This window comes from Ochlerotatus camptorhynchus, unplaced genomic scaffold (assembly GCF_037179485.1).
Source record: "Ochlerotatus camptorhynchus isolate MF236.1 unplaced genomic scaffold, CSIRO-AGI_Acam_v1.1 ptg000424l, whole genome shotgun sequence".
NCBI lineage: Eukaryota > Metazoa > Arthropoda > Insecta > Diptera > Culicidae > Ochlerotatus > Ochlerotatus camptorhynchus.
This window is the reverse complement of record NW_027040910.1, coordinates 44,772-71,884: the sequence shown is the minus strand read 5'-3', so window position 1 is coordinate 71,884 and position 27,113 is coordinate 44,772. Positions and strand designations below refer to the sequence as shown.

Genomic DNA, 27,113 nt, shown 5'->3' with positions numbered 1-27,113 from the left:
TAAATACAATTCAGCCTGCAGGTTTTCTTCAAAAAAGCCATTTTAAAACCTTATTGATTTGTTAAGGAATTCTTGAAAGCAAAACAATTTTTTCACAAATGACCCATGAAACTCAACTTTTATGCCACCGCCATGTTAGTTTGCTTGTGTTTTTACAATCTTCGATTTTCAATCTATATTTCCTTAGATATAACTATATTTTGGTAAATTTAGCAATGAGCAAAAAAAAAAAATCTCGGCCAAGCTCGATCTGAAGAATATTTTTTTTTTCAATGTTAAATAATTAGTCAAATTGACGTTTTACGAGGGTGGACTTGATTTTTTCGATGTTTTCACGTAAATTTCACATAAAATTTAATATGGCACTTAAAACTAGGCCACTTAATGAGAAATATAGTAATAGATTTGGATATTCAACAAGATTTTTATACCATCAGTTTCTATTTTAATTATTTTGATAAGATCGGATTCATAAATCCTTTTCTATCTTGATTCTAGTGGATTCAGCATGCGGCTAGGGAAAATGGCTCGGAAAGGGTTTATATTGCTGCTAAATAGCTTTTATTGTAGCTTTCAAATGGTTCTCAATGCGTTCGTCATACAACCTGTTGCAGTAAGTCAATCTTGAAGAGCTTCGAGAATACACCCTTCAGAACCTTCTCCAGGGTGGGCCAACTAGACACATTCTAGTCTTAATGAGGTTTTGGTGGATGCATTAATGACAAAATAGCCTTGACCAGGGTTTTATGAATGTTGTTTTATAGTTGCTTTTTAGTATTTCATAAAACTTAAAATGTTACTTGGGTACTCTAACTATCTTCACAAAAAAATATGATAAAATCGGAGGGGTATGTTTTAAGAAACTCAAAGTTAAATGTTTTTAAATATGAATTTATGGAGTTTTACTCAGATATCATTTTGATCAGATCAATCATTGTCATGTTTTTTTTTATAAAAATATAATACATTTTCCAACGTTACTCTTGAGAAAAAATAAATCTAATTTAAATGAACAATTCAACTTTTGGAAGCAGCGAACATATGGGTGATTTTTCATTCAAATCGGCAACACTTCCAAGCGGTTTGCGTTTTGGACTAGAAATGCTCAATAAGAAAAAGGCAAAAAGATGTTCTGCCTCCTATCGAAGGCATTCAAGGCTACCCCGGCCACAGGTTGTAAATGTCATAAAAATGTTATGAGGAAAAATGTCATGACATTATTTTTCTATATTCAATTTGTATGGTGACATCTGTATGGTGCTTCAGAAGCACGCACACACACACGCATACATTTTCTCTGCTTTGATAGTTGATACATATTTCCTTATCGTGAAAATGGAATCAATAATTCGCATTATTTGATCGTTTAGAAGAGTTTTTACAAATAAAAGTCATAGGTAGGGTAAGGCGGGGTAAAACGCGTCCCGGGGTGATATGACCAACAGCATTTCTTCACGTAATATTTATTTTCTAATTGATAGAAACTGTTAGGATTTCTTCGAAGACAACAAATCAAGAAGACTGGCAACTTTGCCAGAATCCAAGTGACAGATACAGTAGTGCTGCGTTTAAGTAAAGGTGGAAGCAACGCATAGAAAAATGAGCAAATACACAAACCCTTCGTCTGAGGATGTAATCTTTGCTATCAAATTCGTTCGAAGCATTTACCTTTGAGCGGCAGATGACGCGATTGTACCTGTCTCATAGCGTTCGTATGAGAAAATGGAAGAGTTGCCAGTCTTCTTGATTTGTTGTCTTCGATTTCTTCCAAACCAACTCTATGAAAAATCAGTCAAAGTTTTTGGACTGATCAAAGCTGAAATATATTCACATTTGATAACTTCTTCTTAACACTAGTCTCATCACTCTCGTCATCAGCCACACCAAACCAGGTGCGACCAGATTTTTGCAGGTTGGAATAGCGGGCTCAATCGAAAACGGTTGTTTCTAGAGAGATTGGGCACAAAATTAGTGTCCCAACAAATAGCACAGAGACGGAGGATTCCAAGAGCTAAGTTTTCTGTTGATATTGTTCGAAGCAACAAAACAGACGTGGCATACACAGATGTTGCCGGACCTTCCACCCAGCGTGGATCAACGAGCGGTTCATATCCAGCAAAGAAAAGAGGACGTTGTAAGTTTTGCGAAAACTCCGATAACAAACATACCATAACGTGCAGTGGATGTGGTAATCATACATGTAAATTTCATATCCTTATATTTTGCCCAACATGTACAGATTTCTAAGAAACAGTGATTACTGAAACTTTGATTATAAATTCAAAATGTCAACAATAAATAAGTTTGAATTAAACACATGTATCTCAATCTATATTTTTAAACATTTTTCGAATTTGGTTCCGGGTATCAGAATGTTGAAAGATTCACCTTTCGCTCCATGGCATGATGTCTATTTACTTCTGGATGAAACATCATAAATTTTGAACTGTCGGACGATACCAGTAAATGAGGTTTAGGAAAAGTCCTCTTTGAGCCCTACCGGAACCGGTTCAGGGTATCCAGATTTGGCCAGATTTATCTTTCGGACCATGGCATGATGTCTATTTACTCCAGGATGAAAAGTCATTAATTTTGAGCCGTCGGACGGTACCAGTACATGAGGTTTTAGAAATGTCCTTTTGTGCCCTATCGGAACCAATGACAGGCAGCCTAAATGGCCAAATTAGAAAAATCCTGGAAAGGATGCCATTTTAGGATCCTTCAGCTTTCTTTTAAGGCCACTAGATCAAGAATCGGTTCAAAAATGGATTTTTGGGAGTGAGTTGCAATTTGGGTCTTTTTTTACCCTAATGCACAATGTGTAACTTTTTCCTAATGCATTAGGAAGGTAACCTCAATTAGCTACTTACAAATTTAGTTTTCAATCCAAGTTTCAATCCTCTTGCAGATCGGATTCCGTTTGATTTTACTTTGCAAATCACTATAAACGTGCCAACTACTAGCTAATTCACTTTGGGTTTTGTTTATGTTTTGGCATTTACATCGATTTCCTTCACTCACCGTCTACCAGGTTGCTAAAATCATCTGACTGCCCCCGTGCGTCATTTTGCGACAGGGATTGCGTTGCCTGCCCTGCGGTTTAGGTCGCAACAGAAACAGTTTCCCAGATGAAAGTTCAGCAACTCTTCTAGTGATTCTGGGTGAAACCCTTTAAGCTTTGTTTTGAAAAACATATAAATATGCGCTATTGGTCATATTACCTTCTGGCACGTATTATTCCACCGTATTCTATTACACTGGAACCTCCATTTACGAACCGAACCGGAGGTTCGTAAATCGAATTAGTGCGTAAAAAAACTATTGACTTCGTAAAAAGAGATTTTTGAAACTATTGTCAAATACCCAACAATATTGTTATTTTTGGAATAAAGGTGACATGTAGGAACCGGAAATCCATTTCTGACGCCATTTTGAATTCCAAGATGGCGGCAGCCGGTTAGATAAAAACTGGTACATACTGTCAATTACCTAAAAATACGAGTATTTTTAAAAATCGGGAGGACGTGTAGGAACCTAAAATCGTTGTCTGATTCCATTTTTTAATTCAAGATGGTGGCTTCCGGTTACAGAAAATCAGAAAAATACTGCTAAATACCCCTCAATATGGGTATTTTTAGTAACGGTGTGACGTAAAGGGACTAAAAATCCATGTTTGACGGAATTTTGATATCCAACGCAGCAAAAAATAAGCTTTTAATATTACATCCAAGAGGATGCACTTCAATCATGTCGAAAATCTCATGTACCTATGGCCACAAAAAAAATAATGCAGTAAAAGCAGCGTAATGCCAGTTTGCACTGTATTAATGATAATTTTGTCATTTTTAGCAAGTAATATTACACTTTATTTTTGACACGATTGAACAGCATCCAGTTTGATGTGATATCAAAATTAATTTTTAGACCACCCAATGGACAGTAATCGACAATCGGGATCAATAGGATCACCTCAGTTCCAGAACTCTTCCGGAAAGCAAAAGAATAAAAGTGGTATTCATTGATTATGGCTGAATTCAGTGGAATTGGGAAAAATCAATTCAAGCTCTAGAACATGACATCAGTCAAAAAAGCAAACTTTTGATGTTTAAATATCCATCATATTCAGCGGCATTTTGAGATATTGCATTAAATACCTTTGTTTGAAAAAAAAATCCCATTATGCAATGGCTCTAGATTAAATAATAAAGTATGCCTGACAGTCATCAGCCACATTCTCAGCCAAAGCAACTGCCCTCGATGCTACTGATCAACATGCTTCAAAACATCTACAGTAATCCTTTCCGACTCCGCCAGCTGAGTAACCACGTTAAACAAACGTAATTCCAAACACCACTTGGTTAATTCTGTTGAAGATGGAGCATCCTTAAAAGACGTCACAGTCTGTTGGATCACCGGACACTCCGGTATTATTGGAATTCGATGACACACAGCTCCGCTCCTAAACAACAATGTTTCCACTACTACTGATGTGAGTCGTTGGTAATTACGACTGAACACCTAAGAAATTAAATAATCGACCATCAGGACCGTCAAAAGCAGTGGGTCTTCACACGGGGTAGAATTGGACACACCAAACCAACGAATATAAGAATATAAAGCTGCACGTTTCAGATGTGTAAAATGTATACCGCCTGAACATGGGCTGTCACTCAACACTCCTGCTGGAAAACACTTCTATAGATTTCATTTTTCAAAATACGCAGCTGTTTTATACTCCATCGCCCACCGTTACAACCGACCAAGGTAATTAAAAAAGTAATAATGAAGCTACGACACGAGCAGCGCTTCTTGATCCAATATGCTATACGTCGTCGATCAATCACCCTCGCTGTCACTGTTGAGTAATAACGAATTTACGATGATAACGCTAAATTACAATATACTGTCCTCATGACGGCGGCGGTGGTGGCTCTACACAAAGCGCCAACCTGGAAGGGTCACAAAGGTCCTCGAACTTTCACGCTTTTAGCCATCCTGCCAACCAGCCGCAGTCACACTCAATGTGTGAGATAATCTGTTGCTCTTGTCTGTGTACGCTTTTTCCCCACCGCCATGAGCACCGTTCTAGAGCTTTGCGACGTGCTTAGCAGCATGACTTCCGGATATGTGATTCCACCTAGTTCACATTCACGCAAGCAGTAGGGGCTTTTTTTCCCCTGCGACGATGATAGCCTGTCTGTACGAAAACCTCTGCCCTTTGTTCGTTAAACTGAACGATACATGTGTACTTGCTCTTGCTGGTGTCATCCCCGTCATCGTGGAGGATAAAACGTACATAAGGGTTGTGGTTCTTCAAGTGCAGACTAATTTTTAATCATCATTTTCCACACGGCCAACGTGGATGTTGGGAATTGTCCACTTGCCGCAGTGGTGTTCACAATAAATTGGATTTACCCGTATCGATTAATCGAAAATGTGCAATCGCTGCACACAAAAGGTTTACCTAAATTCCCTCAATATCCCCCCGATTGCGTACTTACATGACATTCACCAGTATGCCCAGTCCGGAAGTTATCAGCATAACTTTGCCGTCCACCTCGAAGTCCCGATTGATGGTTCTCAGAATGGCCAGGTAGAAGAGAATTGCCGTCACGACCCAAATCATCAGAACCGACGTCAGGGCACCGATCACTTCAGCCCGATGCCATCCAAACGATAACCTGCCGTTGTTAAAAACGAAACACAAAACAAAAAAGCCGATAATTTCAGTTTCGAGTTCAGAATACACCGTTCGTTATCAAACAATTGCCCTGAATCCCACCCGAAAGAGCATCGAGGTCAAACCTGAATAGAAGGAAACACCCAAAGAAGTTCAAAAAGTCACACACAACTCGGAAGCGACAGCCAGCAGCACACCGGGAAAATTGAAGGCGAGAAAAAAAAGTTAAGCCCCTCAGGATACAAATGCAATCCTATTTCCTTTATACGCCAAATTGGCTTTCGACGCAAAGTTCAGGGATTAAGGACTCCCTCGCATACAAAACCCCACACATCTAGGTACGAGTGGCGAAGGCGTCGCATCCGTTATGCTCACATGTGAGAGAATGTGCACCGTGCAGAAAGAAAAAAAAAAGAGTCTATTGTCGAGAACGAACGTGGAGATCCCGTGAGCCGCCAGGGATGCAACCCTCCACTCACGGGTAGAGATAAAGGAACTGTGATATTTGTCTTCACATTTTTGCCCCACCCAGAGTGAACCAACCAACGCTAGGAGGATGAATGGGAGAAAAGACTAAACAACTATTTTCTTTATTACAAAACATTGCGTGCTCCTGTTTTGGACCGGTTCTTTTTTGAACTATGAATTTATGAAATATCTTCCTAGGGGAATTGTTGTTATTGCCAAGTCAAGTCAAGTAGGGGAGATTCAGAATGTCGAGAGTTATGGTGCTGAAGAAGAATTGGCCAGATTCAAAGTGGGCTATAGAGGGAACAGTCAAGGGATAGTTTTTAAAATCTTTGTCGATGCTGGGTCATTAGGCCGAACGGTCATTGGTCCGAAGGTTATTAGGCTGAATGGTCAATAAGTCAAATTTTGGAAAATTATGTATTTACAGTTGCGAAGAACATTTTCTGGCCTCAAAAACAGAATAAATTGTTTGAAAATAAGGAGAATTCAGCAATGAAATCGCAGGCTAAAAATGCCTCACCTGAAATTGTATCTATGCGTGGTCTCAACATTTTTTTCGTGTCTTTAAAATTAGCTTCTTGAATAGCTTTCCAAGTCGGTTTTCTTATAATTATGATCAAGAACGCGATCATTTTTTTATAAATCTTGAAATGAGATCTTGAAATATATTTTAATATATAAAGTGATCTGAATTGAGACTAGAAAAAACTTACTCTGGCTCGACCAAGACTCCCGGATAACTAGCTCAGCAACATGAAACCCCTGAACTGAGTCTTAGGGCCGGCATGCTACTGGATAATTTGGAGGGACACGTAGAACAAGTTGTATGAAAACTGTAGAATTGCTTAGATTCGGGATACTGAATAATTTAAATAGTGTTTGATGAGAAAGAAATTTTATTCAAATTACTGTATTGGTGTAAAGTGAGTTCTGTTTGGGCTATTGGTGTGGTGAAATGGTCACTTGTTCTGGTACATGTCCGTCTCATGTCAGAAAAAAAGATGAAGAAGAAAAACTCCTACAGAAACTTTCAGCCAAAGTAAACTATCAGTCGGTCAAATAGATTGGTGTGAGAAAAGGATGATCAATTTTTAATAGAAACAAAACTAGTTTGAATGTAAATTTTGCTCATGGTGCCAACGATCACGAAAACAGTAAAACTCAAAAGAATTGCTCAAAAAAAAAGAAGAAAAAATCCATAAAAATGTTACCTTTTGTTTTATAGCCAAATTACAAGAACAAGCTTTTGAAAGAAGGAAAATTAATATGATGGCATATTTTACTCAAGATGCCAAAAACCACAATACCAATAGCAGATCAACCACAAGTATATCACATCCAATTAAAAAATGTAATGTCATCGTCATGGCTCTACATTTTTGATGCTCTAAAATGAACTCAAGTGTTGACACTTTCATACAACGTGTTCAACGCATCATCAAACCTAACTAGACTATAAGTACGAAATGAAAATGAAAAAGAAATTCTCTGGATTTTCTCGTCGTTTCTTTGCTCATCACTTTCTATGAGAGAAATGTCGATTATCGAGTTGAAACGAAACCTCATTATGGCCTTCAAGCCCTTTCACCGACACTATTTCACCACTCTTTCAATGTGTTTAATATGCGTTATTTCCCATTTTCGTTAATTATATTTAGATAAATATGTTGGTGGAAGATAAATCAAACATATTAGGTGTAATCTCCAAGTGTTTATGTGTGTATAACGGCTGTTCAATAAAAAATGAGAATGATTTCAGTACCGTCCAGCGCTCTTGTGAGAGCATCGCGACTAAGTTGCGTCGTACGGCTGACCAGGGCCCCTTCTTCAACATTCATTGACGTTTTTTTTTTGAAAAATAAATTTTATAACAAAAATAGACAAATAGACATAAGGCAAAACTGACCATTTCCTGAAGTCTAACCAAGAAGGGACCATCACCATTCGATTATCCGGACATTTTTACATAAGTACAGTGCAAGCATAGAGGTAACTCTAAGACCAGAAGGCCCGAAGAAACGTGCTCAACTTTTTGGCTCTGCTCTGGTATTATCTTCGGTCGCAAGCTAATCGATGCACCCCTCGGAACATAGAAAAATCCACGAGCCCCTCATTGTATTGGTCAAACTTTCATAGCAAACCAAAACAAACATAGTGTAGTACTAGAATTTCGACTAGAATGGGGTACGTTTATAGATGTACTTGGGACCAATAAGCTAGTCAAGTAGTGAGCCAATTTAAAATCGTTTGTTTCCTCCGGTTAGGTACCATGTAGTTGAGCCGTGTATACAATGTCGGTGACAGCACATCGCCTTGAGGCAACCCATCACTGATGCTTATTTCCACCATTCCTGTTCCTACCTGAATTTGAACCCTTTCTATTTCTTAAGAATTTTACGATACAATTGGTCAGTAGATATGGCATTTTGCAACCGTACAAGATATTTTCCAACGTACCTTTTTTGACCGTATTGTATGCGTTGGACAGGTCTATAAAAACCGCCCCAGCAATATGTCCTTGTCTCCTTATTGAAGTGAGCTTGTTGATAACAATCATGTGTCGTTTTGTTTAGGTTTCCATCACTTCTTCCACTTCTCCACATTCTGTTGAGATCTGTTTTAGTGACGTTTTATCTTACATCCGGTTTTATACTTCGAAGGATTTCATAGCTTATACCGTCGGGCCCTGCTGTGGATGGTTTCTTCTTCATTTTCCAGGATACAGTTCCATTCCTCGACATTCACAATATTTGGGTGGTGAGATATGGTGGGAATCGAACCCACACCTCCCAGTACGCTAGACGGGCGCTCTACCACTATGCTACCGTGGACTTGATGCTACCAGATGGATCGTTCGCTTACCGGAAAATACGCCTGGACCCTCGAAAGAGGTAGCAATTGTCGCCACTCCGTAGCCATCGGTGTTCTAAGAAGCATACCTTTTAACGAGATTGACCTGGGAACTGATCTTTCCATAGTTGCTTTTCAATTGGAGAAGCCGGCAAACATTGCGATAGCCTGTGCATACCTGCCATGTGGGAGAACTTTGCTACAAAATCTGTCAAATTAAATCACCGGCGTTTTCAGCAAGCTACCCGAACCAAGAATGTTTGTCGGAGACCTCAATGGGCATCATCCAACTTGGGGCTGTCCTCGTCCGGATCCTAGAGGAAGCATCCTAATGGACCTACTCCATCAGGAAGACATGGCGGTGCTCAACCATGGAAACCCAACATTCTTCAACGGACGTCACGCCACGGCTATCGACGTCTCTTCGATCAGCCGTTCAATAGCAGGAAAAGTCACGTGGTGCACCAATGCGGATTTGTACCGAAGTGATCAATACCCCATCCAAATGCAGCTTTCGTCAGCCACGGCCCCAGAAGTCACTAAAAGGTTTTGCTGGTGGTACGACGAGGCTGACTGGGATGGGTATCAGGGGACAATTCTGTCCCTGATCCTCGAACGCAATCCGTTAACCATCCCGGATTTTTCTAAGTTGGTGTTAGATGCTGCATCCGCTACCATAACAAAGACCAGTAGCCTGCCTGTACGAAAAGCCCTCCGTTGGTGGAGCTAAGATACCAAAAAAGCCGTTAAAGCCCGCCGGAAAGCTCTACGGAAACTCAGGCGAACCCTGACAGATGACCCAAACAGGGAAGAGCAACTAACCCGGTACCGTGCACTGCATATTCAATGCAGAAAAGAAGTGAGAAGTGCGAAGTTAAACAGTTTGTCTGGTTTTCTTGAAAGCATCAACGCCTCCCAGTCCTCTGCCGATCTATGGAGCAGGGTTAATGCTCTCAGCGGTAAACTGCATTCGACGCCATTACATGTACAAGCTAACGAAGCTACCATCTCCGAACCGGCAGCCGTCGCCGAAGAACTCGGAGGGTATTTCGCAGAAATTTCGGCCATCTCCGGTTACAATAGCCAGATTCAGCGGTTGGCAAAGCCTACCCGTACATCAGTCGCTGAGTTCAACATCCCGCCTGACACGGACAACCTCGAGATCAACGAGCCTTTCTCCTGGGAGGAACTCCAGCACGCACTAAGCCGCAGCAACGGCAAATCTGCGGGACCTGACGATCTCGGGTATCCACTTTTAAAAAAGCTGCCGAAGGTTTCGGTACGTCCAGGTAAGCTTACGACCAGGAAAATCATCTCATTGGACATCTCCAAGGCCTTCAACCGTACATGGACGCCAGCCGTCATGGAAAAACTTACAAACTGGGGCTGGAAGGGGCATATGATGTATTTCATACGAAACTTCTTGACCGACTGGTCATTCCGTGTATTGGTGGGGAACACGCGGTCGAAAAGTTTCAGCGAGAAGACCGTAGTCCCTCAAGGCTCTGTTATCGCAGTAACGTTGTTTCTAGTGAAAATGAAGGGGGTATTTAACCGGCTACCTGGGCGCATTTACATATTTGATTACGCTGATTGTGGCCACCGGTCCCACACATATCCGAGCCCTACGGCAAGCGCAAGCGGCAGTTTCTGCAGTCGTCAAATGGACCGACTCGATGGGTTTCCAGCTGTCTTCCAGGAAGAACATCCGATTCCACCTTTGTCCGTCTCATCACCGAGTCAATAACACCCCAATTACGATCCACGACCAAGCCATTCCAACAAGGAAAACAATTCGCGTCCTCAGCGTCCTGATCGACCGAACGCTTTCCTTCGACCAGCATTTCCAACAGGTCAAATAGGACCGCCGCAGTAGACTCTACTACGTTAAAACGATCTCCCGGCCTTACCGATCCAACAACCGCGATGTTCGGTTTCGGGTGGCGCGAGTCATCATCGACAGTAGGTTGCTTTACGAGACGCCTCCGAGAAGCTGGTTAGAACCCTAGCACCGGTCTACAACAGCTACATCCGCATCATATCTGGTCTCCTGCCATCCACTCCAGCAGACGCCGTATGCATCGAAGCGGGTCTTCTTCCTTTCCGGTTCTGCCTAAACGCAAATATTGCCACAAAAGCCGCCGCCTTTTCCGCCAATACCTCCGGAAACAATACAATCTTTCTCCTCGACGAGTTTTCCGCACGGCCGCCGACATCGACCTCCCCCCAGTGGCCAAAGTCCATTGGCATGGAGAGAAAAGTTGGCACTCTTTACGAATCCAATTGGCGAATCGGATCAAGAACCGCTTCAAAGCAGGGGATGCATCGGTGATTCTGCGCAGATCGGTCGCCGAGTTACTTGGGTCAAACTATGCCGACCACGCACACCGGTACACCGACGGTTCCCGATCGATAAACGGAGTAGGTATTGGGATTTTTGGAGACGGTATTGCTGAAAGCAGCAGTATTCCATGCCGCTACGACGCCAGCCAAAAAACCGATACTTATCTTAACCGACTCACACAGCGTCGTTCAAGCGATCACCTCGGAAGCACCAAAAACACGATGGATCCAGGCGATTATCAAGTACGCCCCACCGAACACCGTTTACACATGGATTCCCGGACACTGCGGAGTACCAGGTAACGAGTCTGCTGATCATCTTGCAGGAGCCGGGACATCGGGTCCCAGACTCACCGACAAGGTACCCCTACAGGACGTCAGACGGTGGATCATGCGGACCATCCGAGCGGCATAGGAGGCCGATTGCTTTCGCAACAGAACTGCAATCATCCGCAAAGTCAAAGGGTCAACTGAAGCATGGAGCGAACTGGACAACCTGAGGGATCAACGCGTGATTTCGCGGCTCTACTATAACTATGGTGGCCTGCCGTTCCGCAGAAGCTGCATCATCTGCGAGGTACCCTACACCGTCGAACACATCCAGTGCAACTGCCCGGAGTTCTAAAATCTTCGGAAGCGATCTGCTCGGGAATGATGCTTTGGCCTCGGCAGCACTAGAAACCTTCTTAAAAGAAGCCAAAATCTACCACTTGGTATAGCAGGAATTTTTTTCGGCCGTCGGTACATCTCAGCTGGATGGATTTCTCCTATTGGACCCATGCCAGCTGAGCGCTGTTTTGTTTGGATTATTCGTTTTGTTTTCTGTTGTTCCTCTGTTTCACTATTTAATATATTTTTTATTTTGTCCATATAAGTTGAAGAGCCAGCAACCAAAGTTATTTACGAAATTTGAATATATCATGTATTTAGAGGTAACTCACTCTGAGACCTCTCCTTTCTCCGAAGATGAACTAGCCATAGGCTAAAAATCTCCTTAAGGGGAAGTTTACTGCCCATAATCGCAAGTCAGTCCCATCTGTAAAAAACTGGAAATGAGAAAACGGCGTTGAAAGATTTTACAAGTTTTATGATTTGACACTTATTTTGGAGGGATAAATTTAAAAATAAACATACAATGTAATAGAATACATCTATGTTTACCATAAAATATTGAAAAAAATATCGTGAAATTTTTTATTTTATGGCCAAAATCTGAATGGGACTGACTTGCGATTACATTTAACGTCAATGAGAAAAATAACCGCAAGTCAGTCACAATTCCATGACGATGCTGCATTATTTTAGCACAGTATTGAACAGTAGAAAGATACCATGGTCCCATAGAACGTTATTGAATCTTTCTGGATTTGTTTTGCTGGTTCCAAAGCTATGGCCGGAACGTATTCCGGTGAGTATGGGTCTTCATCAGACCAGAGCTTTTCAGAAACGCACCAAACCCACCACCATGCGATAAATCAATTGATTATTCACATAATTCACATGAGCATTCAAAAATAAGATTGATAAGAGTCATAATTAGTGACCAGCACCATGTTGGCCAAACCTGGACATGTTCCGGGTATCTCCGGGGAAGTGGTAAATCCTTTTTAAATCAAAATCCATCAAGCGATACATCAAATCAAATGAAAATTCAAAGCCATCCATTGGTTGTCAAACTGAGTACCGTAAGAACTATATTGGCCAAATCAGGACATGTTCCAGATACCCTAGGGGAAGTGGACAAATCTGTCTTGAGACAAATCTCATGATGCGATGTGTTGTCTAACATTTCTTACATATTTTTTTCTAATGAGACTGACTTGCAGTTATTTTTCGGTGTGGGAAAATTTGACTTGGTATTGGTTTTCATTTTTCTTCAACAAACCACCTTTTTTTCAATAGCTCATCTAAAAAAACATAGAAAGATAAACTGAATAATGATGCTAACTCATAATTGATTAAAATGCAGATGGGACTGACTTGCGATTACCGGCAGTTTACCGCTCTGAAAAAATAATTACGTTTCAATTTATCTAAAAATATTGAAAAAAAAATATCAAAAATATAAAAAAATCACATGTTTTTTTAATTTTCTAAAGTAAATTAAAGTGCAAAAACATTTTTTTAAGTCATCATGGAATAAAGTTGGACTCAAAAAACCACAAAACATCGTCTTTTCGGTTTATAGTCCAATATTTTTTTCATGATGAGGTAGCAAAAATTTTGTTACATGCAATTTTTGTCAAGAATCTAAGGAAGAAACTGATTTTCTTGGGTTTTTGATATTTTGTCCCAATATTTTTAGAAAAATAAAAACGTGTCAAACATGTTTTTTTTCGGAGCGGTAGACTTCCCATAAAGAATTAAAAAAAATGATGCTACCCTGATCAATTTTACTCATACACAGTGATGTGATAACGACAGGGTTCAATTCCCCTAGTAAGCGGGATTTGATTCATCATTCTTACATCACACTCAACCACCACATGTTCTATTGGGTGCCTACCAGTGTCGGAGTGAGAGAGTTTTGATGACTGTTGTTTACCACTACGTTCTTTTGGTGGTGAGTTCATCCATCAATCGCGTTAGTTTTACGGAGTCGTTATGGAATCAAAAAATTACGGTCGGAAAGGAGTGGAAGATTACGTCACACGGCTCGATTGTAGTTTCCTGCATGATCCCAGGAACTGGATCAGCATGATTGATTATCTTGCTGCGAGAACAAGATGTGACAGCTTGCGTGTTGTTAACGATCCAGCAGAACGATAACGACATGCCCAAACAACTAATTAAAAACTTCAGTTTTAAATTATCTAACAACTAAATTTTAAATAATATTTGTTACTGTTGTACTTGATCTATATTATTGTAGCCATACTGAATATGGCATTCTACTTGCCAATACGGAATTCTACTTCCTGTGTTGTCTAACATTGTTACAATTTTATCTCTTCTAGTTTGGAGCCTGAGGAGCTGGTAAAAAATATAAAACGATAAGGTTTTACTGAAATTTTAAGAATAACACATATTTTTTCGATGTTAGCTATGAAAAATGATATTTTTTTTTCAAAAATCTCTTCGGGACGACCTCTAAAAAACATTTCCTAAAGTTGCCACCGTACAAAAGTTTGTTTGTAACACCTGTAGCTATCATTTGGAGGGGGAGTACCCAGGTTTCCTGACAAAGTGGAACTTTGGGCCAACCTACTGTGCACTGCACCGAATCCATAAAGTTATAATGAAGAGGTTTGTTAGATCGAAATCAACAGTTAACCCAGCTACGGTAGGCACTGCAATCCAATCGTTTTGATTAAGAGCCAAACAAATTACAGTTGGTCCGAATGGTGGGTTTTAAATAAGTTTTTATAGTGAGTATATTTTCTTCGACTCCGACTTCAACTCCTTATGTTCAAAAATGCGTCCGACTCTGACTCCACAGCGCTGGCAAAATGTATTTTTCGGACTATTTCATCAGTGGATGTAAAACTAATACAACATCCATGAGTACACACTTAGAAAATATCTCCGACTTCGGTAATTTTTTTTACTGAAACTATTCGGTAACAGCAAATATAACAATTCTTTCGGTAGTTTTATCAAATTTTACCGAAAAACCTTAAAAAATAGGCATAATGTTGTGGTAATCTTTTGCTTTTCACCGAAAATATTGTAAAACTTTTTAATTGCCGTACACTGTAATTTTTTAACCGAAATATTGTAAATTAGGACAACGTTTTACCGAACTATCCGTAACTCAGCTTTACCTTGTCAGCCATTTTTATTCTCATGTTTCACGTCAACTGCTGCTTCGAGAAGTTCTTTTTTAAATAAAAGGGAAAAAAAAACAGTGAAAAAACCATGGAAGCGGTATTTAATGATCTGCATCAGCTGGATGAACGTCTGGTACACATTTTCCGTAAGTAATACACTTGCATTTGTCTAAAAGTTCTTCCTTTAAGATTGCAATTAAATGTTTTCTGTGCGGGGCTGAAGTTCCAAATTACGTTTCCGGTTTGCAGCGTCACATCACTGAACATATCCGGAAAAATGAACTCAATCCTTCTCAAGTGTATTTTGATTGCACTTTTAATCATTGCGGCTCCCGTTACGGAAGCTTGTATGCGCTTAAACGGCATATTTTAGAAAAACATCCAGCTTGCACTCGCCAAAAGTCTCAGAGCCAAGAACCTCAAATTCAAAACAATATGAATCATTCAATCTTGCCACCGGAATATACGACAGATGCAAACAATGAAGATTTGGATCCCAACATCTCGCTCAATGAAATTAAAAGGATAATTAACATCAGCATTTGCAAAATAACGTACGATGTTGGACTCCCACAGTCTCAAATATCAGAATTTACAAAAACGTGTGAAGCAGTTGTAAAGAATGTAACGGAGTACTTAGAGGCAACTACTCTGAAGTTTTTGAACTCCCAAAATTTGTTTCTCAATTCAGAACAAACTGTTTCCTTGCGTAACTTGTTTCAACTAAATCAACTGTTTGATCAGGTTAACACTTTTCAAAAACAGAAAAAATTTCTGGATGAATTATCAGTATCAGCTCCGGTTTCAAGGGATATTTTGTTGAACCGTCGAGAAGATGTTTGCCACATCAATTCTGTGCCTAAAAAATCCTGGTAAACGAAACTGCATCATATATCAGCCTGATAGATACTTTAAAGCTGATTTTTCGGAATCCGGAGAATCGGAAGCATCTGGAAGAGGCTTTTTTGTCGTCCGAGAGCATTCCATGTGTAACCGAATACAGCTCTTTCCGCTCCGGCAAAACGTTCAAAACCAACGAATATTTTCAAAAATTCCCTAATTGCGTTCGTTTAAGTATCTATCAAGATGACGTTGAACTTGGTAACGATTTGAGCTCAAGAGCGGGGATTAATAAAGTTTCGAACTTTAGCTTCAAAATCCAGAATTTTCCAGAAAAGTGGAATAGCTCCACAAGAACGGTATTCCCACTAGTGCATTGCACGAGCATCGAAGTGAAGAAAAACGGATATGCCAGAATCCTCGAACCATTGATTTCCGATTTAAAGGCACTAGAAGAAGGAATCGAAGTTTATTATGGAACCGAAAAATTTATGCTGAGAGCAGTTATGACCATATTTTGCGGTGATACGTTGGCAGTTCACGACGTCTTCGGCTTACTTAGCCCAAGTGCTAATTTATTTTGCAGAATATGCCAAATAACCAGAAAAAAGTTTCATGAAGATCCATTTTCAGAGCATGCCCTCAAAGATAAAGACTGGTATGACCAACATCTTTCTTTGGTGCAGAATGGATCAATAACTCCTAAAGAATGTGGGTTAAAATGTTCAGGATCTGTTTTTAACGATTTACAATATTTCCACATTACTGATAACTTTGCTCTGGATGGAATGCATGATTTAGCGGAAGGAGTAATTCCTCTGACGATCCAACTGGTTTTATATCATTATCACAAAGAGAAAAATTCAAACATTACTGCAAAATTCATCAACAATCGGATCAATACGTTTATGTATGGCTTCAACGATCGATGCAACAAACCATCTCCAAACTTCACCAATGAAATGATCTCGCACCCTACGAAGCACAAGTTAAGGCAAACCTCAGCGCAGACACTTCTGCTTCTTCGCGCACTACCCTTTCTGATTTGCCAGGAAGTCCCAGAGGAATGTGAATACATGCCGCTAATAGGCCATTTGATCAATATTGTAAGAATAATAATGTCCCCCGTTGTATCAGATAATTTATTATGTCAGCTCGAAGAACATGTCAAATTTTTCGAACAAATATTTTATTCAAAATTTGACAAACGTATTAATAAGCTACACCGTTTGCGACATTATACTACATGTATACGAAAGAGCGGATCGATGAAGCAGTATAATTGCCTCCAATTCGAACAGACCAATAAAATCGGAAAAACTCAAGCAGCTACTTGCAAAAATTTTAGAAATATTTGTTCAAGTCTTGGGAAAAGGCAATGTTTCCGAATGATAATTAACATTTTAGATAATCCTTTTTGTGATAAGTTGAACTATATTTCGGCAAAACTTGTAAAACGTGAAGAATGTCTCAGTTACCTTTATCTGGAAGAAGCTATTGAAATAGTTTTACTACCGAAAGCAGTGATCATTAATGGCATCCAGCTTCGAGCGAACCTAATTGTTGGGTTAAAAAACATTCAAACCCATTATTTCCTTCTTATGCCATAATTCGTGAACTTGTGGTTGTTGAGAAACAAGTTTATGTTCTATTACGACACTGCTCTACAACATGGTACAACGAGTTCTTTCAAGCTTATGAAGTCGATGTCACAAGTAATGATGAACTTGTATGTATAGAAAACTGCTTCATACACACGACGTACTCATTTTGGTCAACAACACAAGACTCCACATCTCACTGCGTCCTAGCAAGAAGTACGGTCGACTTGTTTCGCGCTCCGTTAATTTGGAAGTTTTCTCGCTATTATCTGACGTAAATAATCAGTTTTTTCTCGCTTAGTGATTCCCGGCATAATTCCCGATAAATTTATCAAAAAGTGAGTTTTTTTTTTCTGAGAAGAAAGTGTGTTTTCGGCATCATCGGAAGGAAAATTGTTTTTGCGATTGCCAATTCGCCAACCATTTTGCGCACCATCGGTGCGTGGTCACGCATACCTGTGCACTCGGATCATCGTCATCGAGTGTCAGCATCTGCCTCCACATTCAAACCGCTCATCCATCTCGTGTGTTCAGCTGAGTGCCGAGCTTCATACAAGCACACACCAACGAAGACCGCCCGCACACGCGGATCGAAGATCATCAAAGCTGCGCGTCGCTCCGCTGCTGCTGTGTAAACGCTCGGTGGTAGTAGTATAGGATTATCAGATAAGTTTTTGTTCTTGTTTCTTTCTTTCTCCCATCAGTTAAATTTTAAGTTTGTGTTTCTGTGTTTGTATTTTTTTTTTCTCGTGTATTGTGTCCGAGTAATTTTGATTATCGTTGCAGTGGTAGAGCGTTTTTCGCTCCCACTAGTACGGCAAAATGGACATTTTGTCGGAAGACGAAATGGACGTTTTGTCGGAAGATGACACCACTTTGCCACGCGATAGCAAGAAGGGTCGAAAACGTCTGTCATCCCAGAAATCAGATGATGTCATCCCTGCTTCGTCATCTCAGTCTGGTAATGGACAGGGACAGATAAGCCCCCGATCGCGAGCCTACCCAGAAGACTCGACTGGCCCATGGGTTGTTTACTTTCAGCCCAAAAAGAAACCTTTGAATGTAATGCAAATTACTAATGATCTGACGAAGCGGTTCTCGGCCGTGACCGAAATCTCGAAGGTGAGGTACAATAAACTTCGCGTTGTCGTCTCTAACCTGAAACAAGCTAACGAGATTGCTGCCTCCCAGCTCTTTACACTCGAGTATAGAGTGTACATCCCAGCTCGTAATGTGGAGATCGAAGGTGTGGTGACCGAAGCGAGTCTGACCCCCGAGATCTTGGCGAAGCAAGCGGTTGGCCGTTTCAAGAACCCCTTGCTTCCCACGGTTGAGATACTGGAAGTCCAGAAGCTGAACTCAGTATCTTTCAGCGAGGGTAAAAAGAGCTTTACCCCCACAGACTCGTTTCGGGTGACCTTTTCTGGTTCAGCCCTTCCTCACTACATCGAGTTGGGAAAACTTCGGCTACCTGTGCGTTTGTTTGTTCCTCGGGTCATGAACTGCCAAAATTGCAAACAGTTGGGACATACGGCCTCTCACTGTGGCAGCAAGGCACGCTGTTCCAAATGCGGGGAGAAGCACGAGGATGGCGCCTGCACAGTCACTGCACCAAAATGCGTGTACTGTAAGGGAACTCCTCATGGTCTCTCATCGTGCCCGGCGTACAAACAACGCGGGGAGAAACTAGAACGCTCTCTTAAGGAGCGTTCCAGGCAGTCTTTTGCAGCAATGCTAAAAACAGCCACACCATCAACCAACGACAAAAATCCCTTTGCTGTTTTGTCTGATGACGAGTCTGACTCTGACTTGGCTGAGGAGGGAGTTTCTTTCAGTTTTCCGGAAGGTTCTGCACGGAAACGAAAACGCATCCGTTCGCGGAAAGTTGCAGATAAGGAACCCCAAATCAGCTTGCCCAAATCAAGGAGTGATGGAAAAAAGGAAGTTTCAACTCCTCCTGGTTTCCGCAGAACTGACTATAACCAGAACTTTCCATCTCTCCCGGGGACATCAAAAACCCCTGATGGCCCATTTTTAAGAACAGAAGCCCCTTCTTCATCCGGGTTGTTCTCATTTGATAAAATTGTGGACGATATTCTCAAGTACCTCAATATTTCTGATCCTCTCAAAAGCATTGTTCTGGCAATGCTTCCTTCTGTGAAGACCCTCTTGAAGCAATTGACATTGAAGTGGCCCCTCATTGCAGCAATCATTTCCTTCGATGGATAATTTTCCAAACGAGGTCGGGGATTTGATCACTGTTCTACAGTGGAATTGTCGAAGTCTCATTCCTAAATTAGATTCTTTTAAGTTTTTAATTCACAATAATGATTGTGATGCATTTGCTGTTTGTGAAACTTGGCTCTCTTCAGATATCGATCTTCCTTTTTATGATTTTAACATTATTCGACTGGATCGTGAGGATTCGCGTGGAGGAGGGGTACTTTTGGGGATCAAAAAGTGCCATTCCTTCTATAGAGTGAATCTTCCACAATTTCCAGGTATTGAAGTTGTTGCATGTCAGGCTATTATTAAAGGTAAGAGCCTTTGTATTGCTTCTGTTTATATTCCTCCTAGAGCCGTTGTTAATCGCAAACAACTTTCAGATATCTGTTCGGTACTTCCTGCTCCACGGTTGATTATGGGAGATTTGAATTCCCACGGTACAGGCTGGGGGGAACTGTATGATGACAACCGTTCTACTTTGATATATGACCTCTGCGACAGCTTTAATATGACAATTCTTAACAATGGAGAAGTAACACGTTTGGCTGGCCCATCCTCGAATGGAAGTAGATTAGACCTCACACTTTGCTCTAACTCATTATCGTTGGATTGCACGTGGAATGTGATCCAAGATCCCCACGGTAGTGATCACTTGCCGATCAAAGTTTCAGTTGCCAGTGGGTTCAATCCGTCGGAACCCGTTAACGTCGCGTACGATCTTACCCGTAATATCGATTGGACAAAGTTCAAGAATGTGATAGAAGATGCCCTAACGTCGGTAGAAGGGCTTCCACCGTTGGAGGAATATAACTTCCTCTCCAATCTGATCTTGGACAGCGCGCTTCAAGCTCAAACTCGGCCGGTTCCAGGAACGTCTTTCCGTAGGAAACCTCCTTCCCCTTGGTGGGACCAGCAATGCACTGAGGTTTATCGTAAAAAGTCCGACGCGTTTAAGCTTTTCCGGAAACGTGGAACACCCGTACATTTCGAAGCGTACTCGGCTCTTGAACGCGAACTCAAGAGCCTCATCAAAGCCAAGAAACGCGGATACTGGCGGCAATTCGTGGCCGGATTATCGCGCGAAACGTCGATGAATACGGTTTGGAATGCGGCGCGAAGGATGCGTAACCGGTCTTCAAACAACGAGAGCGAGGAGTACTCCGATAGTTGGATTCTCAAGTTCGCGCGAAAAGTATGTCCTGATTCTGTGCCGGCACAGATGATTCCTCGCGAAACGATGAATTCGGTAGACGAGATCAGCCAGCCTTTTTCAATGCTGGAGCTCTCACTCGCGCTCCTTTCGTGTGGCAATTCGGCTCCGGGGGCTGATAGAATCAAGTTCAACTTGTTGAAGAACCTCCCAGACGTCGCTAAGAGGCGCATGTTGAACTTGTTTGGTCAGTTCCTGGAGCTTAATATTGTTCCGGATGATTGGAGGCGGGTGAGAGTTATAGCCATTAAAAAGCCTGGAAAACCCGCGTCAGATCACAATTCGTATCGTCCCATTGCGATGTTATCGTGTATTCGAAAATTGTTGGAGAAAATGATCCTTTTTCGCCTGGACAAATGGGTTGAGTTGAACCACCTACTCTCAGATACTCAATTTGGTTTCCGTAGGGGCAAGGGAACGAACGACTGTCTCGCGTTGCTTTCCACTGAAATTCAGTTGGCTTTTGCTAATAAAGAGCAAATGGCTTCTGTCTTCTTGGATATTAAGGGGGCTTTTGATTCAGTATCGGTTGAAGTCCTTTCAGACAAACTCCACGCTTGTGGCCTTTCTCCATTAATTAATAACTTTTTGTACAATTTGCTGTCAGAGAAACATATGAGCTTTTCTCATGGAAACTCTACAGCTTCACGATTTAGCTACATGGGTCTCCCCCAGGGCTCATGTTTAAGCCCCCTTCTGTATAATTTCTACGTCAGAGAAATTGACAATTGTCTAAGGGACAACTGCACGTTGAGACAACTTGCAGATGACGGAGTAGTGTCTATGACAGGACCCAGAGAGGCCGACCTGCAAGGACCCTTACAGGATACCTTAGACAATTTGTCTACTTGGGCTATCCAGCTAGGTATCGAATTCTCCACGGAGAAAACTGAGTTGGTCGTTTTTTCTAGGAAGCATAGCCCAGCACAACCAAAGCTTCAACTTTTGGGTAAACCGATCACTCATTCTATGTCCTTCAAATATCTTGGGGTCTGGTTCGATTCAAAATGCACCTGGAGATCCCACATTGAGTATCTGAAGCGGAAATGCCAACAAAGGATCAATTTTCTCCGAACAATTACCGGAACGTGGTGGGGAGCCCATCCGCAAGATCTTCTAACGTTGTACCGGACAACGATTTTATCGGTTTTAGAGTACGGTAGTTTTTGCTTCCAGTCGGCGGCTAAAACGCATATCATCAAACTGGAACGGATCCAGTATCGCTGTCTTCGTATCGCGTTAGGATGCATGCACTCGACTCATACGATGAGTCTCGAAGTGTTAGCGGGCATGTTGCCACTCTCTGATCGGTTTTCGGAATTATCCCTCAGGCTCCTCACCCGTTGTGAAATTATGAACCCACTGGTGATTGCAAACTTTGAGAAGCTTCTTGAGCTAAACCCTCAAACTCGTTTTATGTCATTGTACTACGTGTACATAACACAGGATGTCAGCCCTTCGCAGCATAATCCCTATCGTGTTTGCTTCTCCGACTTCGACAGTTCATTTTGATTTATCTGTTCATTTTGATTTATCAATGACGCAAGAGATTCGCGGAATCCCAGAGCATCATCGTTCCATGATTGCTCCGTCAATTTTCGCTGCAAAGTTTGGCCAAGTTGATTCCGCAAGATCGTTCTTCACAGATGGATCACTAATAGAGGCGTCCGCTGGTTTTGGTATTTATAACGAATTTCATAGCGCCTCTCGAATGCTTCATGCTCCTTGTTCCGTATATGTTGCTGAACTGGCGGCAATACATTATACGATAGAAACGATCGCCTCACTTGCACCAGATCATTATTTTATTTTTACGGATAGTCTCAGTTCTGTCGAGGCTATTCGCTCCATGAGGCCGGTAAAGCACTCCTCGTATTTTCTCATGAAAATACGAGAGCTTCTAAGTGCTTTATCTTTAAGATCTTTTGTCATCACCTTTGCATGGGTCCCATCTCATTGCTCGATTGCGGGCAATGAGAAGGCGGACTCGCTTGCAAAGGTAGGCGCTATGGAAGGCGATATTTACGATCGACAAATCGCCTACGACGAATTTTTCTTCATTTATCGTCAACAGTCACTCGCCAGCTGGCAAAATAAATGGAGTGAAGGGGGTTTGGGACGATGGTTGTATTCAATTATCCCTAAGGTGTCGAAGTGTCCTTGGTTCAAAGGTTTGGAGGTGGGTCGAGACTTCATTCGTGTGATGTCTCGCCTCATGTCCAATCACTATTCACTAAGCGCTCACTTGTTCCGTGTTGGGCTGGGGGACAGTAATCTCTGTGAATGTGGACAAGGTTATCAGGACGCAGATCACATTATTTGGTCATGTGCTGAGCACCGTGGAGTCAGATCCGAGTTGTACGATTCCCTTCGGGCTCGAGGTAGACAACCTAATGTTCCAGTTCGGGATATTTTGGCTAGACGCGATCTGGAGTTTATGCAACTCATATATGTTTTCTTGAAGAATATTAACCATAGATTGTAAGTTTGATTAACCTTGTGTTTAGTTTGTGTTTTGTATGTGTGTGTGTATTTTTTTTGTAGATTTGTTTCTGTAATAATTGTATAATTACAGAGTTGATATAACGTCGATAGGATTAAGTATTTGTTTTAGAAATAGTGAAATTTTTGAATCATAAATCATATTCCAAATCTCCTTTTCCCTCTCCCGATCCAAACAATTGTCATCCACTAACCTCGAGAAGACCGCGAGTAATCGGTTCCAATCCATTAATTTTAGATTTAAGACATTTATAATGTATAAAGAAAATGATAACTTGGCTCTGTAAAGTTTATTCGAATGAGCCTGTACAAATAAAGTAATTAACAAAAAAAAAAAAAAACAAGACTCCAAGAAATACATTTCGAGACGGTTTTATAACCAAGATTACTAGGTAGATTGTTAAGCCTTTTCATTCCTTATTACGGCAACAATATTGTAGTTTATTTAATTATCTTTTCCAGAAAAAGAAGAAATCGACGATTTGGAGATATTTCTGGCATTGAACGAGCGCGATTTTGCCAGAATGAGCATGACAACGAAAATGATCAAAATAATTGAAAAAATTCAAACGAAGCACAAGTGTAATGAGACTAACATTACTCACGATATTATTGAAGATGTTTCCACGGTTTCCACCGAGGAAGTTTATCAAGTTGAAGCGATTATTGATCCAAACGATCCTTATCACGGCATTAACCTCGAACAGGTAAGCTCTTATTTGACCTTGGAATGATGATGATACAAACGTAATCTTTGAACAGATCATAAACATCGACCGGATTTTTTAAAGAACTCCAAATGGAGCTGCTATTCAAGAACTATTGCGAGAAGAGACATGCATCAACGAAAAGGTTTACAAGCTCATATCGAATATACTCAGCGAATGTTTAAAATCACTATACGGATGGTGAGTTTGCATTGTTCTCTGTACTTTTTATCCAACAAAGATGAATTCACTTTATTTTATTTTTTTTATAGCCGACCGACAAACTTCCATAAAAATCAAATCGCTGCCTCACTCGTCAAAACCTATCCTATCCTGGCGGCCTCTAATTGTGACGTTCCGCAGGTGAACACTGCACTGGTTTTGGCTGCATATCAACATTTTCATGCATACATTTATTTTAGGCACTTTGGTTCCATGCACATGCTCGCGGAATAAATCGACATGCTGGTCGAATTCACTATCGCATGGAATATTTGGCGAGGAAATCAGACGAACGAGTTGTCAAACGGCGTCGGATTGAGCAACCAAAGGTTAATCATCAGGAAGAGAATGCTTCTGCAGTCGAAGAGCCTTGCCTTCAAGATATCAAATTGCTGGTAGACCTGAAAATCTGTTTATTTCGGGTTAGTTGGAAATTCATTTTTCTTACGTTTTTTTTTTTCATCAGATTCAGGAGTTGACATTTATTGTCCCAAATCGAGCAAACAAGTTCCGTGTGGTGGAGTTATGGAAAGCGACATTCAACGATCGTGAAGCTTCTCGTTCTGAAGACGGCGAAAACACATTCAGCAACTATTTGAAAGACTTTCCAGTATTAACTGCTTACAATGGAGAACTGGTAAGAATATAGTCATCTTTTAAAGGCACAGTTAGTTTGGATGTCGTTACAGTAATTTGTATTTATATCAGTTGACAAACTTTACCTTAAGATAAGTTTGTTAAGTGATAGGTCACGTCACGAATAAATATACAAATTACAAATTACAGTGACTACATCCCAACTTTTTTTCGTGATCACTATTCGTGCTATTCGTTAGGTATTTGAAGAAAAGAAATTTGTTTATGTTCTGTTTCTGTTGACGTTTCCTTCTCATACCGTTTCCCAGAGTTACGTTGCTTACTGCATCGCTTGCTTCTTGAGATGCTGCCTAATCTAGATGAACATTTCAGAAGGTCTTATCTGCATTGATCGATTCTCTGCATTGACTTTTCTCTTTCGTTAATAAATCAGCTGCAAAAACATTCGCTGTTCCGATTGATGTTTTGGACGCTAGATAAGAATCTCCTTTATCAAACTATGTGGCAAAAATAGCAATAAATTCGTCTGAAAAGCCGTTGTTATCAAAAGAGAAAGTCGATGAAGAGAACCGATCAACGTAGATAGGACTTTTTGAAATGTTTATCTAGAAATGCTTCGTAACATTTAAAAAGGCCCTATCTTTGTTGATCGATTATCTAAATCGACTTTCTCGGAGCAACAACACAAAAAATGCATTTATAGATGTACATTTCGTAAGGTCCTATCTGAGTTGATCGATTTTCTTCATCGTTCCAGCTGTGATGAACTAGCCAATCTGTTAAAAATCACAAAAAAAAGAAAAGAAAAAAGCTGCAAAAACATTCCCTATTGTGATTTATGTGTTGGACACTAGATAAGAGCCTCCTTTATCAAAATATGCGGCAAATATAGCACGAAATCTGTTTGCTGTTGTTATCAAAAGAGAAAGTCGATGAAAAGATTCGATCAATGCAGATAGGACCTATTGAAATGTTCATCCAAATTTGCAGTCACGTTATTCGCAAAAGAGAAATCGATGAAGAGAACCGATCAACGATGATTGGTCCCTTTTTTCTTTCATCTTAAATCTTTAAGGCATCTTAATAATATAATAAGCACCAGTCAATAGGCAATCACAATTACAACAGTGATGTAAAACTTTAACCATTTCATCTTACAGATAAGCCTGGATTACGCCAAAATCAAACCTGAATCAACATCTTTCTGTGAATATTGGGAACCAATCGAACTCGCAGTTTTGGAGCACCATTCGGATCAGTTCAAAGAAATACAAAATGGTAAGAAATTATCTCGGAAATTAATTTACAACGTTAGAAAATATTCAATAGCTTGAAACAATCAATTTATTTACAGATTTCGTTCGAGCGTTGTCGATAATTCGGTCGAAAAATCCGTCAAGAGGATCAAAGCGAAAGCAAGATACTACAAGTAAGAATAACATGAAGAATAACCCGCTATCGGGCATCATAGAGTGGATACAGGTAAACAAATTGAAAATCTAAACAAAAATTAAAATAAATCTTAATATAATTAATTCAGATGGACGATGGCCCTCCGCAAACTGCATCGATGATTCCTGTTTTGTACGTAAGAGGAGAGCCGTTGAAAAACAGCGAAGATTGCATTATTCGCTGGAGCGAATGGTCCATTCCGGTTCTGGCAGAATTGAAACTTGCGTTCAACATACTTCTTGAGACATTTACTGTGCTCAATGTCCAACCAGCTCCAACTGACAGGCAGTTTTTTCTTTTTCTTCGCGGGGCTGTTTTGCATACTGCTACTCTGAGCACCACGGGAGCTAAATTTTTGCATTCTCTTTAATCATTTATCCAACGATTTTCTACATTTTCACCTGTTTCTGAATGAATGAATTTACAAAAAAAAATGTATCCCAAATAACGAAAACGCATCCAATACAAAACAAAATTAAATACATTAATTCAAACTCATAATTACGTGTTTTGTTTTATTTTATTGAGAACCCAATTTTATTCCCACGGGCTTTTGAAATTAACAATATGTTCGGTAATTTAGTTTTACAATTAGTTCAGTAAACTTTACCGATCTTTTTGTATCATTTTGACAGCTGATTT

General features: G+C 40.6%; 1 protein-coding gene and 1 pseudogene across 1 annotated transcript in view; one reads left to right on the top strand and one right to left on the bottom strand.

Moving 5' to 3' along the window:
* The window catches only part of ZnT35C (Zinc transporter 35C), a 103,056-nt gene that overhangs the window by 42,605 nt on the left and 33,338 nt on the right, over nt 1-27,113 (bottom strand). Inside the window, exon 4 of the mRNA XM_065233973.1 lies at nt 5,502-5,681. Coding sequence (XP_065090045.1) covers nt 5,502-5,681 — 180 coding nt within the window. The remainder of the gene's footprint in view (nt 1-5,501; nt 5,682-27,113) is intronic.
* LOC135711196 (uncharacterized) lies at nt 9,258-27,041 on the top strand (annotated as a pseudogene).